This window comes from Lepisma saccharinum, chromosome 7 (genome assembly GCF_977018435.1).
Source record: "Lepisma saccharinum chromosome 7, izLepSacc3.1, whole genome shotgun sequence".
NCBI classification, from domain to species: Eukaryota; Metazoa; Arthropoda; class Insecta; order Zygentoma; family Lepismatidae; genus Lepisma; species Lepisma saccharinum.
In genome coordinates this window covers 32,234,058-32,259,454 of record NC_139235.1, presented here as the reverse complement: position 1 = coordinate 32,259,454, position 25,397 = coordinate 32,234,058, and the positions used below count along the sequence as shown (strand labels likewise).

At 37.1% G+C, this 25,397-nt stretch overlaps 1 protein-coding gene across 2 annotated transcripts in view; it reads left to right on the top strand.

Annotated features, from left to right (window-relative positions):
• Positions 1-25,397, top strand: part of LOC145989798 (uncharacterized) — a 185,778-nt gene that overhangs the window by 123,751 nt on the left and 36,630 nt on the right. For both annotated transcript variants that reach the window (XM_083125149.1, XM_083125147.1), the window contains exons 4-8: positions 2,562-2,802; positions 4,953-5,186; positions 5,301-5,453; positions 8,934-9,082; positions 11,629-11,876. In XM_083125149.1, coding sequence (XP_082981275.1) covers positions 2,562-2,802; positions 4,953-5,186; positions 5,301-5,453; positions 8,934-9,082; positions 11,629-11,876 — 1,025 coding nt within the window. The remainder of the gene's footprint in view (positions 1-2,561; positions 2,803-4,952; positions 5,187-5,300; positions 5,454-8,933; positions 9,083-11,628; positions 11,877-25,397) is intronic.

Genomic DNA, 25,397 nt, shown 5'->3' with positions numbered 1-25,397 from the left:
TTTTCCATTTCTCTTTTCTCTTCTGCTTCTCGTTTTTCCATTTCTCTTTTCTCTTCTAGAGACTCTATTAGAGACCTAAGTTCTTGTGTCTCTAGTTTTCTTTTAGCTTCTTCTTCTGCTTTTTCAAGTGCCTTTTTAGCTTCTTCTTCTGCTTTTTCATGAAGCCTTCTCTCCTCCATGGACTCCACTACTTGTCTTAGCTCCATTACCTCATTCTTTCTAACTCTCTCTAATTGAGCCATATCTTTCTTTCTCTGTTTCTCTTCCATAAGTCTACGCTCTTCCTCCTCTCTAGTTCTCCTTTCGGCTTCTTCCGCTTTCTCTTTCTTCCTCTCCTCTTTATCTCTAATCAGCCATTCTAATAACCAATGGTCTGATGGGGTCGTACTAGGAGCACTTGGTTCTTGCCCGGAAGCCATCAAGGGTACTGATGAGCAAGTCTTGCATCTGGACTCTGCAGTAGATACTGAGGTCTCTTCTAGCCCCTCACATCTCCAATGGAACTTCTGGAGACATTGGCAACACTGGAAATACTCCATCTCTCCTCCGGTATCCTCACAGCATCCGAACCCAGTCTCTTCCGCTAATGTTTTCCTCCCTCTGCTTCTTAAGTTCATACTTGACACGTCCCTTTCCATTTTGACACACCGTCTATGGTTTCTTCCACAACACTATATCTTCTCCTTCGTGAATTCTTTGGACGAACACTAACACTGACACTTATGAGCCCCTTCTAGTCCTTGCAGCTAATAGGCCCCCACTGGCTTGCTGGTTTCAGTCTTTACAATCGGGCCCCACGTTGGGCGCCAAAAACTTTTGCAACGTCCCACCTACACACAATTACCACACTCTAAACACTTCACTTAGGAGGACGGCAAAAGTCTAGCCATAGGCGCTAACTTTTTGTCAGCCGTAGAACATGGACTCAGTAATATCTCAGGGCTTGCTGGGTGTAAGGAAAGACTATACCAGCTTTATATATATATATTTATATGTTTATTATAGTCTCAACACAAGGGTGTCCGTTTGCACACTTACACACGTGTCTTTACCTGAAACCCTTACTACGCGCGTGCATTTACTTGTACCACACACGTGCTTTTACCTGTACCACGCACGTTCTTTTACCTGTACCACCTTTGGTCTCGAAGAGATAAGGGGGGGCAGGGAATATCCAATGTATTCCTCGCTGTGAGGCGCCAGGGGGAGTATGGTGACCTAACTTTATTTAGGGCCTTGGTCGCCGCTGACGTCACGGGTTGCCCTGTAAAAGAGAGTAGGTTGTGCGTAGTACCCCAACCACAGCCGGGAATTGGCCGAAACCAATCGGTACTCCCGAATAACGGGCGCAGGGTAAAAGGATTAAAGGATGCCGCGACACCCCGGCGTTAGCTGGGAGTTGGCAAGCCAACCGGTGTCTCCTATGAAGGGACGGCAGGTTAGAAAGGAAGGTCCAGGTGCTCCCAGACAAGCCGGGCAGGTAGACCCTGGGCACCTATCAGCCTAAGCGAGCGGACCAGGTAGGTAGGTTCTGCTAGGCTCTTCTTCTTCTTTCTTCTTTCTCCGTCCTTCCTTCTGGGATGGCTTCTAGTTCTCAGGCTGGGAGGCCAGTTAACCCTGGATGTTTGCCTGTTGACATCAGGGAGCCAACTGAGCTCCGGGCCTCGCTGCGCTGGCTTTATACTCGCGGGGGCGGCACATTGGTGGTGAAAATTTTAACTACAAGTACGCGTTGCTAACTCATTTTTTTACATATAGCAACCTTCGTACTGAGAAACATCCAAGAAGTGACATTAAGAAAACACTAGTGGGAAAATCACTAGATGCACGCGTTAATATAAAGTAAAACTGTGTGCATTCAGACAATACAATTTATAATGAGCCTCGCAGGACTCTGCAATTCTAAACAACGAGTTGAACAGTTGACAATAATTAATAACATTTACTGAATACAGCAACCACGCAGGGTCTAATAATAAGCGAAACTAATAAACATAGAGGTGGATCCGTTAACGTTTACAGAATACAGAGACCACGCAGGGTCAAATAATAAGCGAAACTAATTATCGTAGAGGTGGATCTGTTAACACATTTAAACTAAAAGCGTACGCCTCGCAGGGACATCTAGCATGCATTCTTTATCCAAATCTTCTTAATAAAATATAATATGGCGACTACGCAGGGTTGTTAAATGTGGCGACCACGCAGGGTCGTTACAACGAAGTAGCAAATTCCACATGCTTTACGAGAGATTTATTTTAGTTGCTACATATGATTTCTCCATTGCATTTCCAGTTGTATAGATATGAATTTCTCATTGCTTATAACAATAATGTTTTTATATAGCAATATAGGCTACTGAAAACAATAAAATACTTTCCAAAAGAAACCAATACATTACAATTCCAATTGAACACAATTCATTACAATTGACAAATAGTTTCAAATAGTGTGTCTAAAAACTCATATTGGCTTTCGGAATCAATTGGATAAATTTCCTGTTGCGAAATTTCTAGTGCATATGGTTGTCAGAAATATTATATTTCTTCTTATCTTTACAGGATCTCAAACATCTGGATTTATCACATAATGTTTTATCATCGCTTTATGATTGGAGTTTTCTGAAACCATTAGAGTCACTGGAAAATCTAAGTTTAGCTCAAAATGCACTGAAAAGAATTGACGGAAGTATTTTCCAGCATCTTGCTAACCTGAAGGTCCTGGATCTAAGCAGCAACAACTTCCAAGTTATTCCTATCGAAATGTATGGCAGCATCAAACTACAATCTCTCTTGTTGGATGGTAAGACAATGTTTCTGCATTAAGAGTGTAAGAATGTTCACCAATTATGGTTAAGCAATATTGCCAAGTAAAAGTAAGGGGGACACTGAAAAAGGTATCTAGGTTGCCCCTGTCACAATCTAGAGATTGTAGGCTACTACAAGTAGAATTTTTGATGTTTCAGTGGTGAACAAAATTGATTCATGGCTGTTGACAGAATAAGTTTCAGATAGGACATTCACCCATAGTTGATCCTATAGTTAAAGAGTTACTATGCATTATGTAAGTATGTGTTTTATGGGACTTAAGAGGGGGCCAAGTAATCATAATCGTTTAACCAATTGCAGTTTTTACGTGGGAGAGGTTAGGCTTGCGTTGGTTGGCAAATTGAAGTTGGTCTTACGTTGGGCCAACAGTTGTTGCCAACACTTGCCCAACCATGGAAAAGTGAGTCAAAATCAGTTTTAAGAACTACTTTATCCTGTTAAGACAACTTTCAAGTGTAAGCTGTTAATTCTAGAGTGTAATATAAGTGACATGTAACAGTGTTTCTTTTCGAATATTTCAGTCACAGCACATATAAATTCTGTTTATGAAAGTAGAAGCTGTTTTTAACTTGTAGTCACTCACCAGTCCTTTGTCAGCCGCCATGGATGAAACCTATCTCTGTGCTCAGAATTGCTTATTGTTTGTTTAGCTGTAGCAGAAAAAGAACATTCTTACAGGTATTCTTGTGAAGATAGCCCGACCCTGTGGCCGAGTGGTTAGCACATCGCGCTGCGACGCCAAGGGTCCCGGGTTCGAATCCCGGTCGGGTATGGTTGTTTGTGAATGTCCATTTTCATCCATTTCATCATTTCATCACTCATCCCCATCTTCGCAAATTAGCCAAGAGGCGCAAAACGCGAAGTAAAATAAACTAAATCAATCAAATCAAATCTTGTGAAGATAGTTCAAGATCCATATATTTAAAACAAACAATGTTATGTGCAGACTAAATTCCATGAAAGATGGAAAACAAAGTAAACCCTAGAAAGTTTTTTGTGCTACTACTTGAAGGTACCTTGAAAACAATCATACCATATGAATGAGAAAGTGCTGTGTTTTTATTTTACACAAACAATTTGTGCTAGAGTTTATATTTGGGCTCACAATAAATTATATGTAACAGAACACAAACCTATCTGTACTTTAGTTTTCAGTACGTTGGGCCAACATAAAAACCACACATTGGGTCAATCTTGGAATCACAACCAAAATTACCATTGCCCAATGGTATGTCATTACATTTGGTCAACCATTTTCAGTACGGTTGGCCCAACATTTGGCCAACCACTTTTTACTTGGGTAGTGTAGTTACTATAAAGGCAGAGGTCCCAGATTTTAATTCTTGTCAAGGGATATTAAAACCTTATTCAGCAACCAGGAACAACAATGGAAATGGGACAGATGGCCAGATGCGAAAGTGGAAAGGTTGCGGGTGTAGGTGAGTTGGGATTTCAAGACTTAAATCTGCTTTGCACAAGTTTTAAGAATAACAAACGTTTGAGAATTCCAGCGTGGTTGTTACAGGGAAGGGTTCTCCCCCTGTTGTATTTTTGCTAAACGTTGAATAAGTATTTGAAAATGAGTTGCATTAATCCACTCTAACACTCTTTTAAATGTACCCATGCTTCATGCACGGATTTGTCCACACACAGCACTAACACCATCAGAATTTTCATTACACTCCCGAATTTGAATTTGAAGCCAAAGACAGTGTAGTAGCATGGTTTCATCTCAAGAGTCTTCCACTTGTTGCAAAGCACCAAAGGAGTCATTGTGCAATGTTAGGCTTCGTTTAGATAGACACAAAACAAATTAATATTAAATAAAGCAATTTTAAAAATTGAACATCTAATGTCATTTTGTAAGGCAGAGTATGTTTGGGTTATTTAAAGTACTGGGTAGACACACTGGCATGACTACAACACTGGTGTGTGTCATCCCAGGTTCAATCCGTGGTCTGAATATCAACATTTAGGAGTTGACTCAGCAACATGAAGACAACTTGGAAGTTTTTTGGAAGGAATAGTAATATTATTGAAGTGCGATTGTTTTCTAATTACTTTTTAAATAATGGCATGTTTCTGTGAGCTGTAGAACATAATTTGTACTTGTCTTTCCAACAGGAAACCCATGGCAGTGTAACTGTGCAATGTTTGAAGTTTGGGATTGGTTACACCACAATCGAAATTATACATTCATAAAACAATTCAGTCCAATGTGCAGGAAACCTGACGTGCTGTTCAACATGAGTTTGGCAGACTTACAGATGAAGGAGTTCTTTCTTCTGCCATGTAAGACCTGTCCGCAGTATTGCACATGCGATAAAACTGCAGAACTGGTGGACTGCAGAAATAAAGGTTAGTCACATAGTTGATCTTTATAATAACTTTATGCGTACAACAAAAATATTCTGATTTACTGTTTGGAACTGTTCCATTGCATTTTGATGTGTTCTGACTGTTCTGTTGCAGGATTGACTGATGTTCCGAAGGTTGTTCCGTGGTGGACTCGCGTGTTGCTTCTGGACAATAACAAAATCCATTCGCTGGACTCACTGGTATCTCCAGCTTATTGTGATCTGGAGGAGCTCTCTATAACCAACAACAGACTGGAGTCTATTATAGGTATGTTATTTCAGTTTCTGTGTATCGTTAGTGTGAGGAACAATGGGGGTACACCCCCAATAATCCAAAGATGTATTATGTATGTCTGAGATATTAGTGCTTTACACAGCATGTGATCAGCACCACCATGCTCCGATTACCTTTACCCCCTAGGTTTTGCCCCCAGGTACTCAACGATTCGAGTCTGGGTGAGCCCCAGAGCTGCTTTATGTGGGGACAAGGCTGGAAAATTTCCGACCTTAGATCACCCACCCCGGGAATTGAACCTGGTTCTCCCAGGTGGAAGTCAGATGCCCTACCGTGGTTCTCCGGGTGCTAAATTAACTAACAGAAAAATTGATCACATTGTGACTCAACAATTCCATGCCAATATAGTAATGCATGAAAAAGGAAATTCAATAAACCTATTTTTTTTTTGTATGTACCCATTGCTTGCATTATAGAATTATTTTCCTGTAGTTTACGGTTATTACAAGCATAATAAAACAGTTTTTCTTTGTGAAGTTTCAGGAGAATACACGCTCCTTTCTTTGACTAAAGATACAGTTATAACAATGGTTAGTAATTTTTTAAACAAAAATAATCTGTTATATAATGGATGTTGTCAATGTTACATTGTTGTAATATAGCAACTTGGCTTACTCCATTTGTGAAAAAGAAAACTCTATACTGGATCTATATTACTTTTCATTATTTAATTTATTCCTGTGTTCTTCTGCAATGAATGAAGCTTCAAAATTGTTTTTAAATCATCAAGAAGTTTGGAATGTACATTTAATGAATTCAAAATGAGAAACTCTCTACCAGATGTGGAACCACAGGAATATATAATACAAGTTGTTCATGTTCAAAGGATTATGTGGGACAAACAGCAAGGAAAATGGCAATAAGATGGCACGAACATGATTTTGACATTATGAATCTAAACCCAAGAACAGGTTTGTCAACTCATATCATCAAAGAGAAGCATTTTATTAAAAAGAGAAGAGTTTTAAAAAGATTAACGGGAAACACAGAGTTGAATGTCTGGGAAGCTTCGTTCATTGCAGAAGAACACTGGAATAAATTAAATAATGAAAATGGTAACATAGATCCAGTATGGAGTTTTATTTTTCACAAATGGAGTAAGCCACCATCTTTAAAATTTAATGTAACAGAAAACATCAAGAGACTTTGTGAAAACAATGATGAATTTGAATTACCTGATGATATTTGGGATTCATAATTTTGAAAGAATCTGAAATAAAAATAAAACAGGCTGCTTTTTTCACAGTTAAGTTGCTATATTACAACACTGTAACATTGACAACATCCATTATATAACGGATTCTTTTTGTTTAAAAAATTACTAACCATTGTTATAACTGAATCTCTAGTCAAAATGAAAACAAATGTCTGATGAAAGGAGCGTGTGTTCTCCTGAAACGTCACAAGGAAAAACTGTTTTCTTATGCTTGTAATAACCGTAAACTACAGGAAAATAATTCTATATTTTTCTTATTTCCATAACTTTTGCGCCATATTTACTAGTCTTGATGATGAGGACTGATTGATTTGGTTTATTTTATTTCATTTTTCTGGCATTTTTGGCTAATCATAAAGATCAGAATGAGTGATAATATGATGAAAGGTGAAGGAACTCTCACAAAGAACATCTATGTGTAGGTGAGGACTCAAAACGGAGACCTTCAGTGATGAGGTTGAAACTCTACTTAATGTGCCTAGCCGCAGAGGCAGGCGAAAAATGCAATAAAATGCAATTAAATTTCAGTAATTTATTTTGCAAGTAAGCTGAAATGAGCACTAATAGACATCGGTCTCCGTAGTGGAGCACAGCATGCTACAATGTCTGGGAACCCTGGTTCAAATCCCAGCCTGAACATGGGTGTTCTTTGTGAGTATCTCTTCATGAATTCATCATATCATCTCTCATCCTCATCTTTGTGATTAGCCAAAAGTGGCAAAAAAAGCAAAGCAAAGTGAACCAAATCAAAATATCAATAGAAGTGTAAATTATGGAAAGTAATTTTAACAATTGGCAAGATGTAATTTTTGTTTTGTTCTACCTAGAATAACTGTATCCGGTCATTTTGACTGTCATAATTATTTGTCAAAATTTGAGTAAATTTTCTACATTCTGTCCTCAGAAACCAAATCAAATGTGACCATGACATTTATTGTATATTCTTCAATTTGTTACATTAATCTTAATTTCAAGACATAGCTAGTGTGTATAATATGTTTTGTTCACCCATTTCACTTTGCAAAGAATGGAAGAATTGACTGTTTGTCAGGGTAAGGCATCTCGAGTTTCCTCGATTCAATGGTTAAGTGTAACAAGTGAGGAAATTGTAGATTAGGCACACACAGGAGATGTACTACGTAGAAATTTTCAGCGAAAATGCAGGCTCGACCAGGACTCGAACCCGGGTCTCTGGCATACCGTGCTATTGCTCTAACCACTGAGCTACCGAACCAGCCTGGTCTCCCCTGATTCCCGTTGCGGTACCACTGGCAGAGACTATTCCATGCAGGTAAAACGGCGATAGCAAAAAATCAGGGGAGACCAGGCCAGCTCAGTAGCTCAGTGGTTAGAGCAATGGCACGGTATGCCAGAGACCCGGGTTCGAGTCCTGGTCGAGCCTGCATTTTTCGCTGAAAATTTCTACGAAGTGAGGAAATGTTTTTCAGAAAAAGTGAAGTTTTACAATAAATATATGGAGTTAGTATTTTGCATAAGATGATGTGTCAATATTCTTGTCAAGTTGACATCTAAGAGATGGCCAGTTTTGTTGTTCTGCAATATTCTAGATATTTCTGGAATAAATGGCTGGATTCTCTACTGGTTCTTAATGCGGGAAATTTATCTCACTAGGAGTAATCTACCAGATGAGTAAAAAAAGGTGAATCTGTCTCAGAATGAAAGTATGAACTCCAAAGGTGAATGAAAAAGGTTTAAATTATCCAAAATTCGAATTAAACAAAAGCATCACATCATTGAAGATGATTTCAAGGGGAATAAATTTCTGTTCGAAATACTGAGTAATTCGAGTTATCCAAGTTCAAATTAAAACCTGTACAACAATTTTCTTGGCCCAAATTTCCAACATTTTTACCTTCCCTAAAATTAAAATCACAACTTTGTAGCAGAAAATCACAAAAACTTAAAATATACACACATTTTAGAAATGGGCTTGTGTCGTTACTTCACAAGTCCAATGAGCCATTATGTTCAAAATGACTGCTCTCAGTAATATTACTTGTTTTGCTTTTCTGTCTCTCTAAGCTAATAATGACAATGACGATGAATGTCGTTGATGAAAGAATCGCATGCCAGGACTCGAAGCTGACATTCGTTCATGAGAACAGACACAACTTGCTCAGCCGCAGAGGTGGTGTATTATGGCATTATGTATACATACAGATGATCTTAAATTAGCAATGGGATTTCCCCTCAACTTACTGTTATTTTCTTTGTAGATACGCAGGTAATGGATATGTCAAGGCAGATGGATTGCACCCTTAGTTTGAGGGTTCTCAACGTTCATGGAAACAGGATAGAGAAGTTGCCAATCGACGAAATCATGTCCTTTCCACGTTTGGAAGAAATGGACCTTTCACTGAACAAGGTAAGCATTGTTAAGAATTTATGAGATCTGGAAGAATATTTCTGTATTTCTCAGCAGTGCTTCATAGAATGTGCCAATTTCAATTTACTTCGCAAGCCACAAAGTTGTTGGGTAACTGATTTGTGTTTTTTCCCCCACTAGCTTTCTACATTATTTAATTAATATTATTTTTTTATATCACATGTTTAACTGCAATTTGCTTTCTGCTGGGTACATTTCAAAACTGAAGGGCTAATCTCTCCCTTGTCATGGAGATAAGGCTCTGTACATTCTGGGTCTCAGCCATAGTGGAAGTGATGTGATGAGGAGCATCACATCATTCTGATGCTCTGGCTGCCTTTACTTCGACAGAGTTGCCCCCAGGTACCCATTCATTACGTGGTACGCAAGCCCTAGAGCTACTATATACAGGGACATTTTCTGAAAGAATCATCTCAGATCACCCACCAAGGAATCAAACATGGATCTTCTGCATGACAATCAGACATAATAATATTGCAATATATTTCATTCACATCTGATTCAGATAGACAGATTGACATATGAGTAGAATGTATTGTAAATCTTTGTCTGAAGAAAGCCCTGTTAGAGGGTGAAAACGTTATGTTTTGAGTGTATATTTTGTATACAATAAATTTTGCCTTGTACAGTATTTTAATGTTTTATATGAGTAGAGTACATATGACAGCAACTGTCCACTCATGAAAAATATAAATCTAGGTTACTTATGGTATAATGCAGCCTAACAAAAGAAAAGGAACCTTCTGTTGCATGGAGGAGTTCCATTTAACTTTGTTTCAAATAATTAGTATTACTGATTTAGTAGGGCTTTCAATCCATCAGGGTCTATCCACAAAAAGTTCTTGGAATTTTATAACTGTGAATCAATAATTTTGTATGCTTTAGCAGTCTTGCAGCACTTACTTTCATGTTATAGGAAAAGTACATTTGTGGGTGCTTCTGCCTTTCACCATCTTCAATTTTAAGTAGAGATCAGATGCTGAGTAGATGGAACAGCAAAAATGTGACAATACTGAACCCATGGGCGTAACTTGGGCCCTAACTTTGGAGAGGCAAAATCGAACTTGGGACTTAATTTTTTTTTGGGGGGGGGGGGGGCAGAATCAAACTTGTGACTTAACTTTCGGAGGCATAATCAAACTTGGGATTCAACTTTCTTGGAGCAGAATCAAACTTGAAACTTAACTTTCATGGGCAGAATCAAACCTGGGACTTCACTTTCAGGGGTAGAATCAAACTTGGGATTTAACTTTCTGGAGCAGAATCAAAGTTGAAACTTAACTTTAATGGGCAGAATCAAACTTGTGACTTAACTTTTGGGGGCATAATCAAACTTGGGATTTAACTTTCTGGAGCAGAATCAAAGTTGAAACTTAACTTTCATGGGCAGAATCAAACTTGGGACTTCACTTTCGGGGGCATAATCAAACTTGGGATTTAACTTTAATGGGCAGAATCAAACTTGTGACTTAACTTTTGGGGGCATAATCAAACTTGAGACATTGGGAGCCAGGATCGACAAGTTTTCCATCCCGTAATAAGTCCAGAACTATTTTGCTAAGTAACTTACATTGCACAATCATAAAATATACTCTTCAATTCTTTGCTACTTAGGTCCCAGGAGGTTAAGGAAAATATCCTTAATTTTTAAATTTTGTAACCTGAAAATTATGAGGGGGCAAGTGCCCCCCCTTGCCCCTGCCAAATCTCGCCTATGACTGAACCCATCCATGTCTAGAGCCTCCCCATTTGGAGCTCTCTATTTAGGTTGCAGGCCTAGCAGTATCTGAGATACTAATAGGACATGTGGTATCCATTATCAGTCTATGTGGATAGATAATGCTATCGTGATAGTTAATGTCCTAAAATAGTCTAACATTGTGTACCTGGTAGTTTCTGAAATATCAACAACAATGATAGATGTTGAGACATAGTAGTTGTTAAACCACATAGGGATGGTGTTGAGACTGAGACTGCCTTTGAAAAAATGAGATGAGAATGAGAATTGACCCTTTGAGATTTGTCGAGATGAGTCCAAGAATGAGACAGATATTTTGTACAATCAAGACGAGACACGACTTAGGCAGATCAGATCAAAGTGATAAGTGACATGAAACATGGCAGCTTCAAACTGAAGTGAGAAGTGACGGAGGCACTTCCAGTCGTTAAAAAGCATTCATTGCACATCCATAGCCAACCAACATGATGCATGTTATTAAGAAAACAACCCAGTCTGAGTGATACATAAGCGACAAGTGACAAATGCATCTTGTCATGTCACTTAGGTACAAAAGGTTACATTTATTTCTGAAGGTTGTTTCCAAGTAGCACGTGCCACTCGTCACTGTGCTCTGAAAGTCCCCTTAGTGTCAGAGACTCTCGGCCCCATTCAAGACCTGGGTATACTGGGTATATATTGGAAAACCATGAAATTTTTAATATGTGACTTATTCACACATGTGAAGTGAAAAACTATCCAGGTTCAGTAATTTTTCTCATATTTGCTAATACTTGTTACATTACAGATTTCTAGCTTCGATGAAGTCTCAAATAACTACATGCCCTTGTTGAAAATCCTTGATCTTTCCTCCAATCTGATATCCCACATCCCAGGCTCTGCCCTCAGGTATTTCCCATACCTTAAATCTCTCAACATTTCTCACAATCGAGTGTATCAATTGGACTGCGTTTTCAAGGATGTTGTGGAGCTGGAAATTTTAGATCTCTCGAGCAACCATTTGGACAGCCTAATCACCACATCAGATTGTGATAGGTTTGTACTTCCATTTTATTTTTTTTCTTATAACTAACTAACTCTCTAGCCTTCTTAAACCCGAAGGTTCATGGCTGCAGCAACACAGGCCTTCCATCTGTTCCTATCTTGAGCAAGTTCTATATACTCTTTTCCATCCCTACCGATTTCCTTTAGGTCCATCTCAACGTTGTCCCTCCATCTTCGTCTTGGCCTTCCTACAGGTCTCTTACCATCTGGTTTCCCAACAAGAATCCTGTAAACTCCTCTTTCCTCTCCCATTCGTGCCACATGTCCTGCCCACCTAAGTCTTCTTGATTTAATTATTCTAATAATATCTGGACATGAGTACAAATTATGTAGTTCTAAATTATGTAACCTTCTCCACTCACCTGTCTCCTCATCCCTTCTAGGTCCAAAGATTTTCCTAAGGATTTTATTTTCAAATACTCTCAATTTATGTTCCTCTTTCAATGTAAGGGACCAAGTTTCACACCCATATAATACTACAGGCAAAATTACTGTTTTGTATATTTTAACTTTTAGTTTCTTAGATATTAAACGAGAAGACAAAAGTTTATGAAGAGAGAAGTAACATGCATTTCCTGAATTAAGCCTACTTTTTATTTCCTCTTTAATATAACTTTCATTTGTTAATATTACTCCTAAGTATTTGAATTTGGAAACTGGTTCAAACGAGTTGTTATCAATAATTAGATTTTGATTATTACCTAACACTTGGTTTCGGCCTGTAAGCATATATTTAGTTTTCTCTTTGTTAACTTCCAAACCTATCTCTTTAGCAGTTTTGAAAAATATTTTAGCATTATTCTTAATTGTATTCACATCATCCCCCAGTAAGTCTACATCATCTGCATATGCTAACAACTGAGTCACACCATTTAATTTTAATCCTTCTTTAGTTTCTTTTACCTTCCTTACAGCATATTCTAAGGCAAAATTAAAGAGCAATGGAGATAATGCATCTCCTTGTTTTAACCCATCATGAATTGTAAATTTGTCAGACATATTATTACCCACACGAATTTTACTTTCTGTTTCACTGGTGCATATTTTTATCATACTAACAAGCTTCTTAGGTATTCCAAACTCTACTAATATATTATATAATTTATCTCTTTTGACCGAATCATATGCTTTTTTGAAATCAATGAATAGCTGATGGACATTTTGATTATATTCCCACTTTTTTTCAAGTGTCTGTCTGATGTGAAAAATTTGATCTGTAGTTGATCTGTTACGTTTAAATCCACATTGATAATCACCTATAATTTCATTAGCATATGGGGTTAGTCTTGTTAAAATAATGTTAGACAATATTTTGTATGTTGTTGAGAGTAGAGAAATTCCACGGTAATTATTGCAGTTCATTTTATCACCTTTTTTAAACACAGGAACAATTATGGATTCTTTCCACTGTTGAGGGATTTCTTCTTTATTCCATATTAAACAAATTAATTTATGAATTTGACATATTAATGAATTTCCACCATATTTAATTAACTCAGCTGGTATTAAATCAATGCCAGGTGCTTTGTTATTCTTTAGCCTTTTAATAGCATCTTTAACTTCCGTCAAGTTAGGTTCTGGAACTAAAGGTTCTGCTGTGTGGACTTCATTTACCTCTGATTTATCTCCTACATGGACATTTAAAAGGTCATTAAAGTAGTTCTTCCATCTATTTAGAATATCGCTTGGGTCAGCTAGAAAATCACCGTCTTTATCTTTTATCAAGTTTACTTTAGGTTGCCACCCCTTTCTAAATTCATTTACACCTTTATATAAATCTCTGATATTTTTATTTTTGCTGTTTGTTTCAATTTCGTCAATTTTGCTTTTCAAGTAATCTCTTTTTTTACTTCTAAACGTGCGGTTAACTTCTCGCTTTATTCTATTATAATTGCTTAGATTTGTATCATCCGAGTTATTTAACCATCTAAGTCTAGCCTGATTTCTTATTTCTATTAGATTATGACATTCATTATCAAACCACGGCTTACTTTTTCTTGGTTTATGGTATCCTATACTTTCTTTAGCTGCTGATTCTATTGCATTACGTATGTGCTCCCAATTCTTATTTACGTCTGTTTCATTTATATTTTCATCATCATTTAAATCCTGCAAAACATCAAATCTATTTGACAGTTTAATTTGGTAATCTTTCTTAATTCTTTCATCAACAAACTTTCCTGTATCAAATTTTATAACTTTTAGATTTTGTTGCTTATGATTTATCACTGAGAGTCTTTCTCTTAATTTAGCAATTACTAAATAATGGTCACTGGCACAGTCAGCACCTCTATGTGTACGAACGTCAATTATACTTGTATGCCTTCTCTTATCAATGAGAATATGATCTATCTGATTATGAGTTTTACCATCTGGAGAAGACCAGGTATATTTATGGATATCTTTATGTTTAAAAGTGGTACTTTTCACAATTAAATTCTTTGAGGTTGCAAAAGTAATCAATCTTATACCATTATCATTACTTAATTCATGAAGACTTTCTTTACCAATCGTGGGTTTAAATGTCTCTTCTTTGCCAATCTGTGCATTACAGTCACCTAACAGAATTTTCATATCATACTGAGAAAATTTATCAAAGACCTGTTCTAACTCTGTATAAAAATCATCTTTATTATTATCATCTTTATCTTCCGTTGGTGCATGTATGTTTATTAAAATAATTTTACACCACCTACCCTGTAAAACCGCATATGATATCCTATCATTAATAAATTCTACTGTTTTAAGAGCCGAGATAATTCTATTATTTATGAAAAAGCCTGTTCCAAAATTATGATTTTCAGTATCACCATAGAAAAAAGTATAATTTTTAGTTTTACAATTCCCTTCTCCTGGCCACCTAACTTCCTGGACAGCTACTACATCTAATTTATACTTCACTATCTCATTAACTGTACACTGAAATGCCCCAGGCCGGTAAAGGCTCAGAACATTCCAGGTGCCTAATTTAATATCCTTATTCCTAATGAAGATCTTATCCTTAGTCCAGGGACCTCCCAAAGTAGTCCCCACCCGGAGATCCGAACGGGGGACTATTTTACCTCCGGAATATTTTACCTTGGGAACATCCATGGCCTTATATTTCTGTTTCTTGACATGTCTTTTTACAGTGCAGAGTTGTCAGCTCTACGCCTAACCCCCAATATGAATGGAGGAACTACTACACAAGACAAACACAAACATATTAGACAGCACAATTACTACACAAGACGAACATAAACACATCAGACAGCATAACTACTACACAAGACACACACAAACACATCACAACTATAACACAATATAAACATACACACACCACAACTACTACGCAATATAAACAAACAAACAAACAAACAAACAAACACAAACACAAACACTGTATTAAAAATAAACTTGAAAATGGGGTAGAACAACCAGAGCACTATCGGTACCAGATAACAATGGCATGTTGGAAAAGAAAATAATTCTACAGTTCCCTAAGGATTGTGTGATGTGAAATTTTTGCAAAAAAGATAAAATACAGATATAAAATTTACCAAATTTGATAGTCACTGCTTGTTGTACACATTAAATGACTTTTGATCTCACCAGCGAAGGTTTCTGGTTTAAATCCCAGTCTGGGCATGAATACTATTCATGAATGTCCTTTCACCAATTTCTTCTAATTATTATTGATCCTCATTGTCACAATTACACAGGTGTGATAGAAAACTGATGTAAAATAGCAAAAACACACTCAAATATTCTACTGAAGTTAGTTCAACAACTCAAATGGTTCATTTGCTGCCTTAACTGAGGTATGTAATGATTTTTGCCTTGGAAAAAAAACTGGGTATTTCCGTATTTACTACCTACAACATCAAGGTATAAGAATTTTATTTTGTAAATAAACTTATGAAATAAAAATAACTATCAGGCAACAGCGATACAGCACCAATTAATCCATCCTACTGCTACGATATTGCTACAAATAATATACAATTGAATTTTTTTCTTATATTAGTAACAATATCCCATGAAGTGCTCCAAGTGGAAATTCCTAGGTGGAGATGCTTGTTCCTGTTTTGGTATAAGTGGGAGCATGCTTATGTAATTATCAGTGAACAGATTTTATATGTAAATACATATTTATGTATGAAGCTGAAATCAGTTATATTTTGTATTATCTTTGTGCACCATGGCATGTAGACTCGAAAACTATAGTTTCTATTTTCCATATTTTCACATATTTTAGTTATTTTTACATTTATTTCCATATTTCAGAATATTTCTCAACATATACTCCATATTCACACAATAACTTCATGTCGCCATGTGGCCGAAACAGTTGGGTGAATTTCTTGTAAATAACTGACAAATTTGAAACACACTCCCATTACTTCTTGCTACACAGAATGCAGTTTTAGTCAATATAAATCCATTTTAGTAGACAACAGAAGGAAAATCATGTTCGAACACTTGTACCAAAATTTTGTTATTCATTGTTTTGGAAACCGAAAATGGAAACACATTAAGTGTTGTTTTACAGGTAATGTCAATGTAAGCATAATGTATTTTATGTAGCTCATGTAGTGTCTTATATTATTAAAAAGGTAAATTTTTACAATTTTAAGTCCATATTTAACTTCATACTTTGGTGAAAATAACTAAATCATATTTAACATCATACTTTGGTGAAAATAACTAAATATGTATTTATATATTTAGCACACTTCTTCTACATATAAATCCGTTCCATTGGAATTATCCTAGCTAGGAGGATGTTTTACTCAGATTTTCTTAACTGTGGGAATAGCATCCCCTGCATCCTCCCCTTACTTTGAGCACTGATCTCATGAAAGGTTGACCAATGTCTGTGGCAGTGTGGTTAGCACATTCCATGGGTCCCAGGTTCGAAGCCTGCGTGTTGTTTGTGATTGTCCCTTCATCAATTTCATCATATCATCAGTCATCCTCATCGTCCAATTAGCTAAAAGTGGCAGAAAAGTGCACTGTCCTGACACCAGGCACGGTTGGCCCTATAGCGCACAGGATCAGTGAACCCCCAGTAATATACGATAATCACCTCGAGAATGAACAATAAACAATGTCTTTACATTTTTACATTATTTCGCTAAAAATTCTACACAATAAGTCATGTATTTGTGTCCGTAATACGGCAAACTCTTTTTCTGAGATGAAGAAACTGTGAATCGGCCGCCATGATACATACCCTCAGTTGAACCCCCACAGGACAGCTCGTGCCTTTGTCAAAGCTCCGTGCGGGAGCAGAAGCTCGAGGAGGGTATAGGGCAAAATACATGGAACAGGATATTGCAGAACCTATGTCTCCACCCAACGGTCATGCACAGTTCGTTCTCTCGCAGAAGCAGCGGGACAAGGCTCCGTTCTCACTGCTTCATCTCTTCCAGTGTTGCTGTGTGCGGTTCAAGTTTGAAGCGCACACATGACATATTCAATCTCCTCTTGTATCATTTTTGCACCGAACTTCTTGGAATAAATGCAAGATTGTAGCAGAGATGGATGAGTGAAAACAAATAAAAGCTGGAATAAGATGCGATTAATTAAAATAAAGGAGATACATTACTAAAATAGCTCGTGCATGCATTCAGAGGTTTTTCCTTAAAGGTGGAAACACTTCGGGTTCGTGAAAGAGAAGGAATGGCGCGAAGACATGACTCGCTGTCGCTCGGTGTCAATGTCTCAAGTTTGTTAGTTTTTGAAGTGCTTGGATACTTGTTGGAAAGTATTAAGTGATTCTGCGAGTGAAGCGAGGGATGGACTTTACCTAGGTTATGTCATTTTATGCTGTATGTGTTGATGTCCACGCAAGTAAGAAATGGCCGATAAAAATGCACATAATTAATGTAAACAAACTTCCTTGTCCACTGAAAAAAAGCGTGTGCTGGTCGACCAGCCCCAAATTTGAACAAGCTGTCGCGTAGCAATGAAAGGGTCTCAGGTTCGATTTCTAGTATGCACATGCCATTAGTTGCTATTTCCCTTTAATAAATGTAGGACCAGTTCTGATTAGTCGGCATGGACGTCCGGAAGGGAAAAAGCCCCCCCCCCATGGAAATTGAATGTCAACCAAAAATTATATATTACATGCATATAATTTAATTTCAGTCACAGTAATTTTTGGTAATTATTATAAAAGCATTGCAGTAACTTCAGATTGAAGGAGTGTTTTTTGCCCTTTCCTGGGGAAAAAAAAAATATTACTTGCCCCTACTTGAGGACGTCCATGATATTCCAACAAAACTCAACTTTTTTCATAAAGGCACAATTTATTGTAGTGGTGGCCGTGGTGGCTCAGCCGGTAACGCATCTGACTAGCATGCTAAAGGTCCCGGGTTCGATCCCCGGCCGGTTCAAATCCGGGAACTTTTCTAATGTTGGAAGCGGCCCCAGCGCCCACCCAGTGTCGAATGACATGGGTACCTGGGGGAAACCCTGGGTGGTAAAGGTGGTCAGGAGCATGATGCTGATCACATCACCCCCACTCACGACCGGATCAAGAAAATGTGGGGCATTACCCCCACACCCCCTATACGCCTTCATGGCGTGGTGCTAAGCACAGGGGAGCACTTTACGTTACTTTTTTACAATTTATTGTAGTTTCAGCCCTAAATGTATTCGCACACCCCTACTACAAAACCTTATACTCCCAGATAAAAGAAATTCTGGACAAATCTTTTAAGTCCTCCCCCCATCCTTTTGTTAGGCGAAGGAAGTCTATTTTGCGGAAACTGAATATATGTCACATGACTTCAGTGAACCCCCGGGTAAATAATGCACGAGCCGCACCTGCCTGACACTGAAATGATCAGAAAAGTAAATATACAGAGTGGTGAATTTTGTATGTACCAATGTCAGTTAGTAACCCTGCCCAAGTGCAGGAGCACATGCGCAGGAATCTCCAATGCTTAGGCCAGTGGCAGATCCAGAAATTTCTGTTGGGAGGGTGAATTTAAGTGTCTGGTACCGAACCGAACCTACAATTGCAATGTTTTATATGAACAATATATGGTTATTTTAGCAGGAGACGTCTATGCTCTATGGATTACCTTTTTTAAGGAGTCCAGAGATGGTTATTTTAGTATATTTTAGGTAGTCTAGTCAGATTGGTCCGTCGAAAGAAACAATCGCGTTGTAGATTATGAATATTAATAGGTTTATAAGCAACATAGCAAGTCTGAATGTATTTGATCCTATTGCTACCAATTTATTGATTACAGACTCAGATTTTGAAGTTACATAAACCATGTCATCGTTGCATTTCTTGTAATTTCACACCTAGATACCATATTTACGCATGTATATTGCATGTGCGTGTTGTTGCTGTTAGTTTTGTATTAGCAACTAAAACAAATATATTATTTGTTTTAAGAAAGAAAATACTGAAATCTACTTACGAATTGGTATATTACACTATATCCCATAATACATAGTTAGAACAGTAACAGTGATAATGAAATGTCTTTCTTCTTATCAAAGATTTTTATATTACTTAATTGTGAATGTTATAAAAAGATGACAGTCACAATAACCTCCCCTCCTGGGGTGAAGAAAATATAGACATCATACTTTGGTGGCTTAAAAAGATACAAGATCTTAAATATACACATCGAACAGTTACATAACTTTAAGATATTCAACATTCAAAACAACATTTAATATTATAACAAATCTTTCAAAGAATGACAATCAATTCGAAAGTTGCGAACCTATTTGTTAACATTCAACAACAGCTCGTGTTTCTTCTCCAATGAACAGTGGAAGGGTTTGATATTTTGTAAATTGTGTCTACACTTTATCTTTGGTCCATCTAAAGACGCCAAGTTAACAAAATTGTTCTTAACTTCCTTTAAGCAAAGCAATATTTGTAAGTAACCCAAATATTAAATTATACATTTGGTATTTGAGCAATAAATTAAATAAATCATCAACTTCAGCTTCACAATATTCGTTGCCATAAACTTTCTTATGAATATCTTCTTTAGAAGCTACATAAACACAATCATCCACATGAGAAGATTCAAATGTCAAAGTTTTATAAGATCCAGCTACATAATGTAACGACCAAGTATTATTTGTGGAACTCTGAACAAAAGGAGCGGATACTTCCTGACCACTTAAATGGATTAGTTCAACAGTAGACATAAGATAATTAATTATAGCCTTGTACTTCCATAAAAATGGTGCTCCCAAGATCAAATCGGCGTGTAATTGTTTAATGTTCTCACAGGGCTCCCACTAGTAACATTATTTACTGAGGAATATTCTTGATTTAAACTAATGTCATTGCAATTCATTCCATTTCGGAAATTTCCATTGTTCCTTGCTGAAATCTCTGAGTTAGTGTTAATGGAGTCACCTCGCAATTCTGTATTGGTCGGACTTTGAAATCTTCTATTCCTGTTGTATCTAGGTGCATCTGTATTATTGCCATTACTAGCGTTCCCTTGAGTGTTTGTTCTTCGATTGTTATTATGAAAGTACAAACTTCGATCGTTACCTTGTCGCCTATAGCTCTCTTGGTTAGTTCCAGATTGCCTATAGTTGTTTCTGGGATTCCTAGCAGCTGGTTGGCCCGTAAGTCTCTCTGAAGCTACTGTTTGGGTAGATGAATCACTGCATGACTTATTTTCCATAGACACTTGCCTTACAAAATGCCTAGATTTCTCGAACCTATTCGAGTTGTACTCCCCACTTATATAATCACCAGGTAGTGACAAAGATTTGGTTTTATCACTAGAATATAAGTCTATTGTCCTGAGTTTTTGTGTTAATTGTTTAAGGTTGGAAATTTCGTGACAACCCACATTCTTAGAAACTGTTTCTGGCAATTGCTTCAGAATTACTCTTATTATCTCAGCTTGTTTAGGCTTTTCTACAAGATTGCAATATGATGAATATACCTTCAATGCGTACGCTTCTAATGATAAACCAGAAGATGTGTTGTATTTACGAGAACGCAAAACTGCCAGTTGGCTTTCTAACAAATCATTCGAAGCAAATTGTTCAAGAAACTTGCACACAAAATCATCATATGATGAGAAATTCCGTCTTTCACTATTGAACCAATACGCTGCAGTATTGTAGAAACATTTGTGAATAACTTGCAGGCGATATTGAGAAGATACACCAATCAAATTTAACATTGTTGTCAGCTGGTCTATAAACTCCCTAGCTGATTGTTTCGAGACGTCACCTCCAAAACGTGGTAACTGGCTTAGCTCATTTACACGAATAACTTTACCCGGGCATTCTCCAAATGGGTTTCTTGCAGAAATATTTGTATTACATTCTGCACGCGCAGGTTTACAAAACTGGTTTGATTCAAAATTTGGAGACTCAGAATTCTTAGAAGCAATGTTAATTGGATTATTCAAAATGTCATTTCTGGGAATGTAATTTTGATTACAAAACATCGGACTCATTGAAGTTGTAGTATTTGTATTACCAGCTACAGTATATAATGGCTTCTCACATGAAGGTATATGCTGAAAATACATTTGTGAAATTGGATTATTTGAATAAGCTTTCGTTGTACAACACTGAGTTTCATTATGAAAACTGGCATTCAGAGGACTTCCATAACCATAATGGTTAGTAGAACAAGGTTCATTGTAATGCACTCTATATGCATTCTCCGAAAGTGCGAGGTCCCTATTGGCCAACGGATGTGTAGTGAAATGAGCAGGTGATTCGTTACGTGATGGAGGATCCCACAAATAAGATGTATTGGAAAGCCTATAGGTAAAATCAGTTCCAAAAGAAGTAGCGTTCTGACCTGATTTACGTTTAGTAATTACAGGTACATCAATATCAGATGAATCATAACCCGAAGAACCAACACCACGTTTGTCACTAGCCCGAAATTTAACATTTCGTGATCTTCGATTTGAATTTGCATTATTTGTTTGACAAGCCACATGCTCAGTTTGTTTACTATTTCCATCCTCTTCGCTCAGTTCTCGTCTTCCATTCAAAGTTTCGTTAGCAACACTGTTGCTGATGGCATTGCCTTGCTCCAAAGAAATAACCCTATCTCTAAGGTCATTTACCAAGGTTTCAGAGCTACATGTAGCAGTCTGAACTACCTTCATTCTATCTAATTCCGCATTTAATGTTTCAAACCTAACCTCATGTTGAGTAAATTTCTCCATAATTTCATCATTGCAGACTTCCAACCTTGCCAACTTTCCGTCATGACTCTTCATTTGTTCTTGAATAACTGAAACTTCGACATGCATTGTACTAATACCTTCATCCAATTTACACCTCAACTCACTGCTAACATTTTGACAAGTTTGGGCAACATCTTGTAACGAATGTTCAATATGATCAAGCCGGCCGTTAAACCTAACATTATGCTGCTGTAATTCATTTCGAATGGCTTGAAACTTCTCTTCCAGATTTTTATTATTTTGTTGCAATTCCCTTTGTAATAATTCATTATTTTGTTGCATATCCTTTTGCAACTCCTTTTGCAACTCCTTTTGTAACATTTCATTATTTTGTTGCATATCCTTTTGCAACTCCTTTTGTAACATTTCATTATTTTGTTGCATATCCCTTTGCAACATTTCATTATTTTGTTGCAATTCCCTTTGTAATATTTCATTATTTTGTTGCAATTCACAGCGAATGTTCTGTTGCAACTTTTCTTGAAGATTTTCATTATTTTGCTGCAAACTTTGGGTAACCGTAACTTGAAATGCAGCAATAATCTTGTCCAAGTTGGGATTCACTGTACTTGTATAAGATTTTAACAAAAATGGATCAAAATCTGGTTTACAAGATTTACAAAAATAGCTTTCATTAGAAGAGCTAAATATTACCCAGTGCATTACAGTCAAACCTCTGCACTCCAAATGTTCCCATTTATTGCAGCTATTGCACTTCACAAGACGGGAATCTGCTTCAATGTTACTGCAACAAATAATATTCTTCATTGGGTCAGCATTTTCTTCAATAGTTTCATTTTCCCTGAAACTATCGACGACATCGGATCTTAAGAAAACTCCCGTTCTTAAGTTGTAAGAATGTTGCTTCCGATCCATTATTTAAAGTAATCAGAAGATAACTTCCATACTACATATTCACGAATCCTGGCTGAAGGTCGCCATAATTGTTGCTGTTAGTTTTGTATTAGCAACTAAAACAAATATATTATTTGTTTTAAGAAAGAAAATACTGAAATCTACTTACGAATTGGTATATTACACTATATCCCATAATACATAGTTAGAACAGTAACAGTGATAATGAAATGTCTTTCTTCTTATCAAAGATTTTTATATTACTTAATTGTGAATGTTATAAAAAGATGACAGTCACAGTGTATAATGCGCACCCTGGTTTTTGATGGGTAAAAGTTACAAAAAATTATATCTCGTATATAATACGCAGTACAATCCAGTTTCAAGAAATAGCTTTCTTAGTTGTAGGTCGTAAAGCTGTTGCTATGCTGATCAAGAGTGAATAACATCATACCTATTCAATGAGTCACCTGTTGCTATGTGGACCAAGAGGAGAATATCCTCTTGTGTAAACAATAAGTCTCCAACCCATGCCACCTCCCCCCCTCCCTCCACTGTGTTTAGGATCCCAAAGCTTTCACTCTTTAACCACCATATTTATTCTGTAATAGTAGAAAGCGAGATCAAAATGACATTATGGATTTGCAGTGCGAAGGAAGTTATTTTCTATTATTTCTTGCCCAACAAATACTGCTGATATGCGTCCCATGTGACGGAAGGTGCATGCTCGAATTCTGCCAGAGTTGCACTGCTTTTCTTGTTGTTGCAGAACATTACATTACAAAGTGAAAAATCGTGTGAAATGTCCTTCAAACTTTTATATGTGGTTTTGCTCATTCCTTCTTTACATTTTCTAAAAGAACTTCAAAATATATACTTTTTCCGTGACTAATGTAACATTTACACAAGGCACATTCAGGACCTTCAAACTAGCAGTTAGCAGCACAAGATTTCTCCCATTAAGGAATTTACACACTCCATATATATAGGGTAATTATTTGGCCAGTAATACATTTTAATTATTGTTTTCTTTCATCCAAAGCACCATAGAAATCAGAACGTTCCTTCATTTTGTGATGAACTTATTTCAACCACATTTCACATTAGTGTTGTTATCTTGAATGGAATTCTGTTGCCATATTCAGAAACTGCAGGATTTAAGCCTTACAATGATATATAACATGATATGGTTTCGTAAACATGAAAAATCAATGCAAGTGTCCCAAAATCATGGAATGACTCTGTATGGTTCCATGTTGGCTGTCTGAATTATTCCGTGCATAATATGCATCACACTTTTTAGGTGGAAAAGTTTTGGAAAAAAGTGTGCATTATACATGAGTAAATACGGTGTTTAGCTTCCTTTACTCTTCTAAAAATTTTCTCCGAGTTTTATCTGTGGGTGTTTATTAGGATTCAGCTTACCTGTAGGATTATAAAGTGGGTCTCCTGGGTGGCAATCGTCAATTTTGCAAGACACACAAGACCCTGAGACAGTATATCGCAATGCTGGACTTCCTTTTCAATTCTGTTCTTGAATTACCTTATATTACAATTATTACATCGTCTGCATAGTCTATTTGTGCTTTTGATCCTGAAGTATTTCCTAATTTTTCTAGAGATGGTTCCAAGTTTAGATTCCACAATTCTGGACCTAGAATTCGTCTGTGTGAACATCCTTGTGTTGTTGATTTTGAGGCCGTGAAGTTAGGACATCTGATATGTTTTCCTGTCTGTGCAATAGCTTCCATACTTCTGTCGAGGGCTCCTGGGCGATACCTATATGTCTCTTAAGATCCTGAAAAGATGAGGCTTGGTTGGTACAGGTAGATGTCAGTTCGAAGCCTCACAACGCCGTCAACGTCTCTACCATCTGTGAGGGCCTCTTTTTTTTCAGTTGGAAGAGGGATGCAAGGCCATTTGTACCTTACAGCCTTGCGCCGGAGAACCAACTGCAATCGACTTGATATATCGCATGCAAATACACTCGATATAAATGTCGATTGCATCTGTGTATAACAAGATCTTGCTTTCATGTCCATAGCAATCTCTTATAATACACCATTCTTCCTTTTGAGTCTGCAATACTTACTGACATGTTTAAATCTTAGGTAATAAAAATTGCGCAAAGCACTTGAAATACCTATCACTCAAGCTAACCTACAAGCTTAAGAAATTACATTGCAGACCCAAAAGGAAAAACCGTTAGTGGTCTTACATTACAACCTACTATTTGCATGTCTACACACACAAACACACACACTGGCTATGAAAACTTACTTCATTACATAGCTACATTTTCCTGAAGTGACATGGAAGATCTCAGGGATTACTGTTATTACTGTAATTGTACTGTGGCAAGCTGGCAAAGTTCACCCCAGCATAACAACAGTGGATGCTGAGCAAACATAGGACCTTCCCGAGCCAGCAATATTCCACAGCTGACAAACTCGTACAG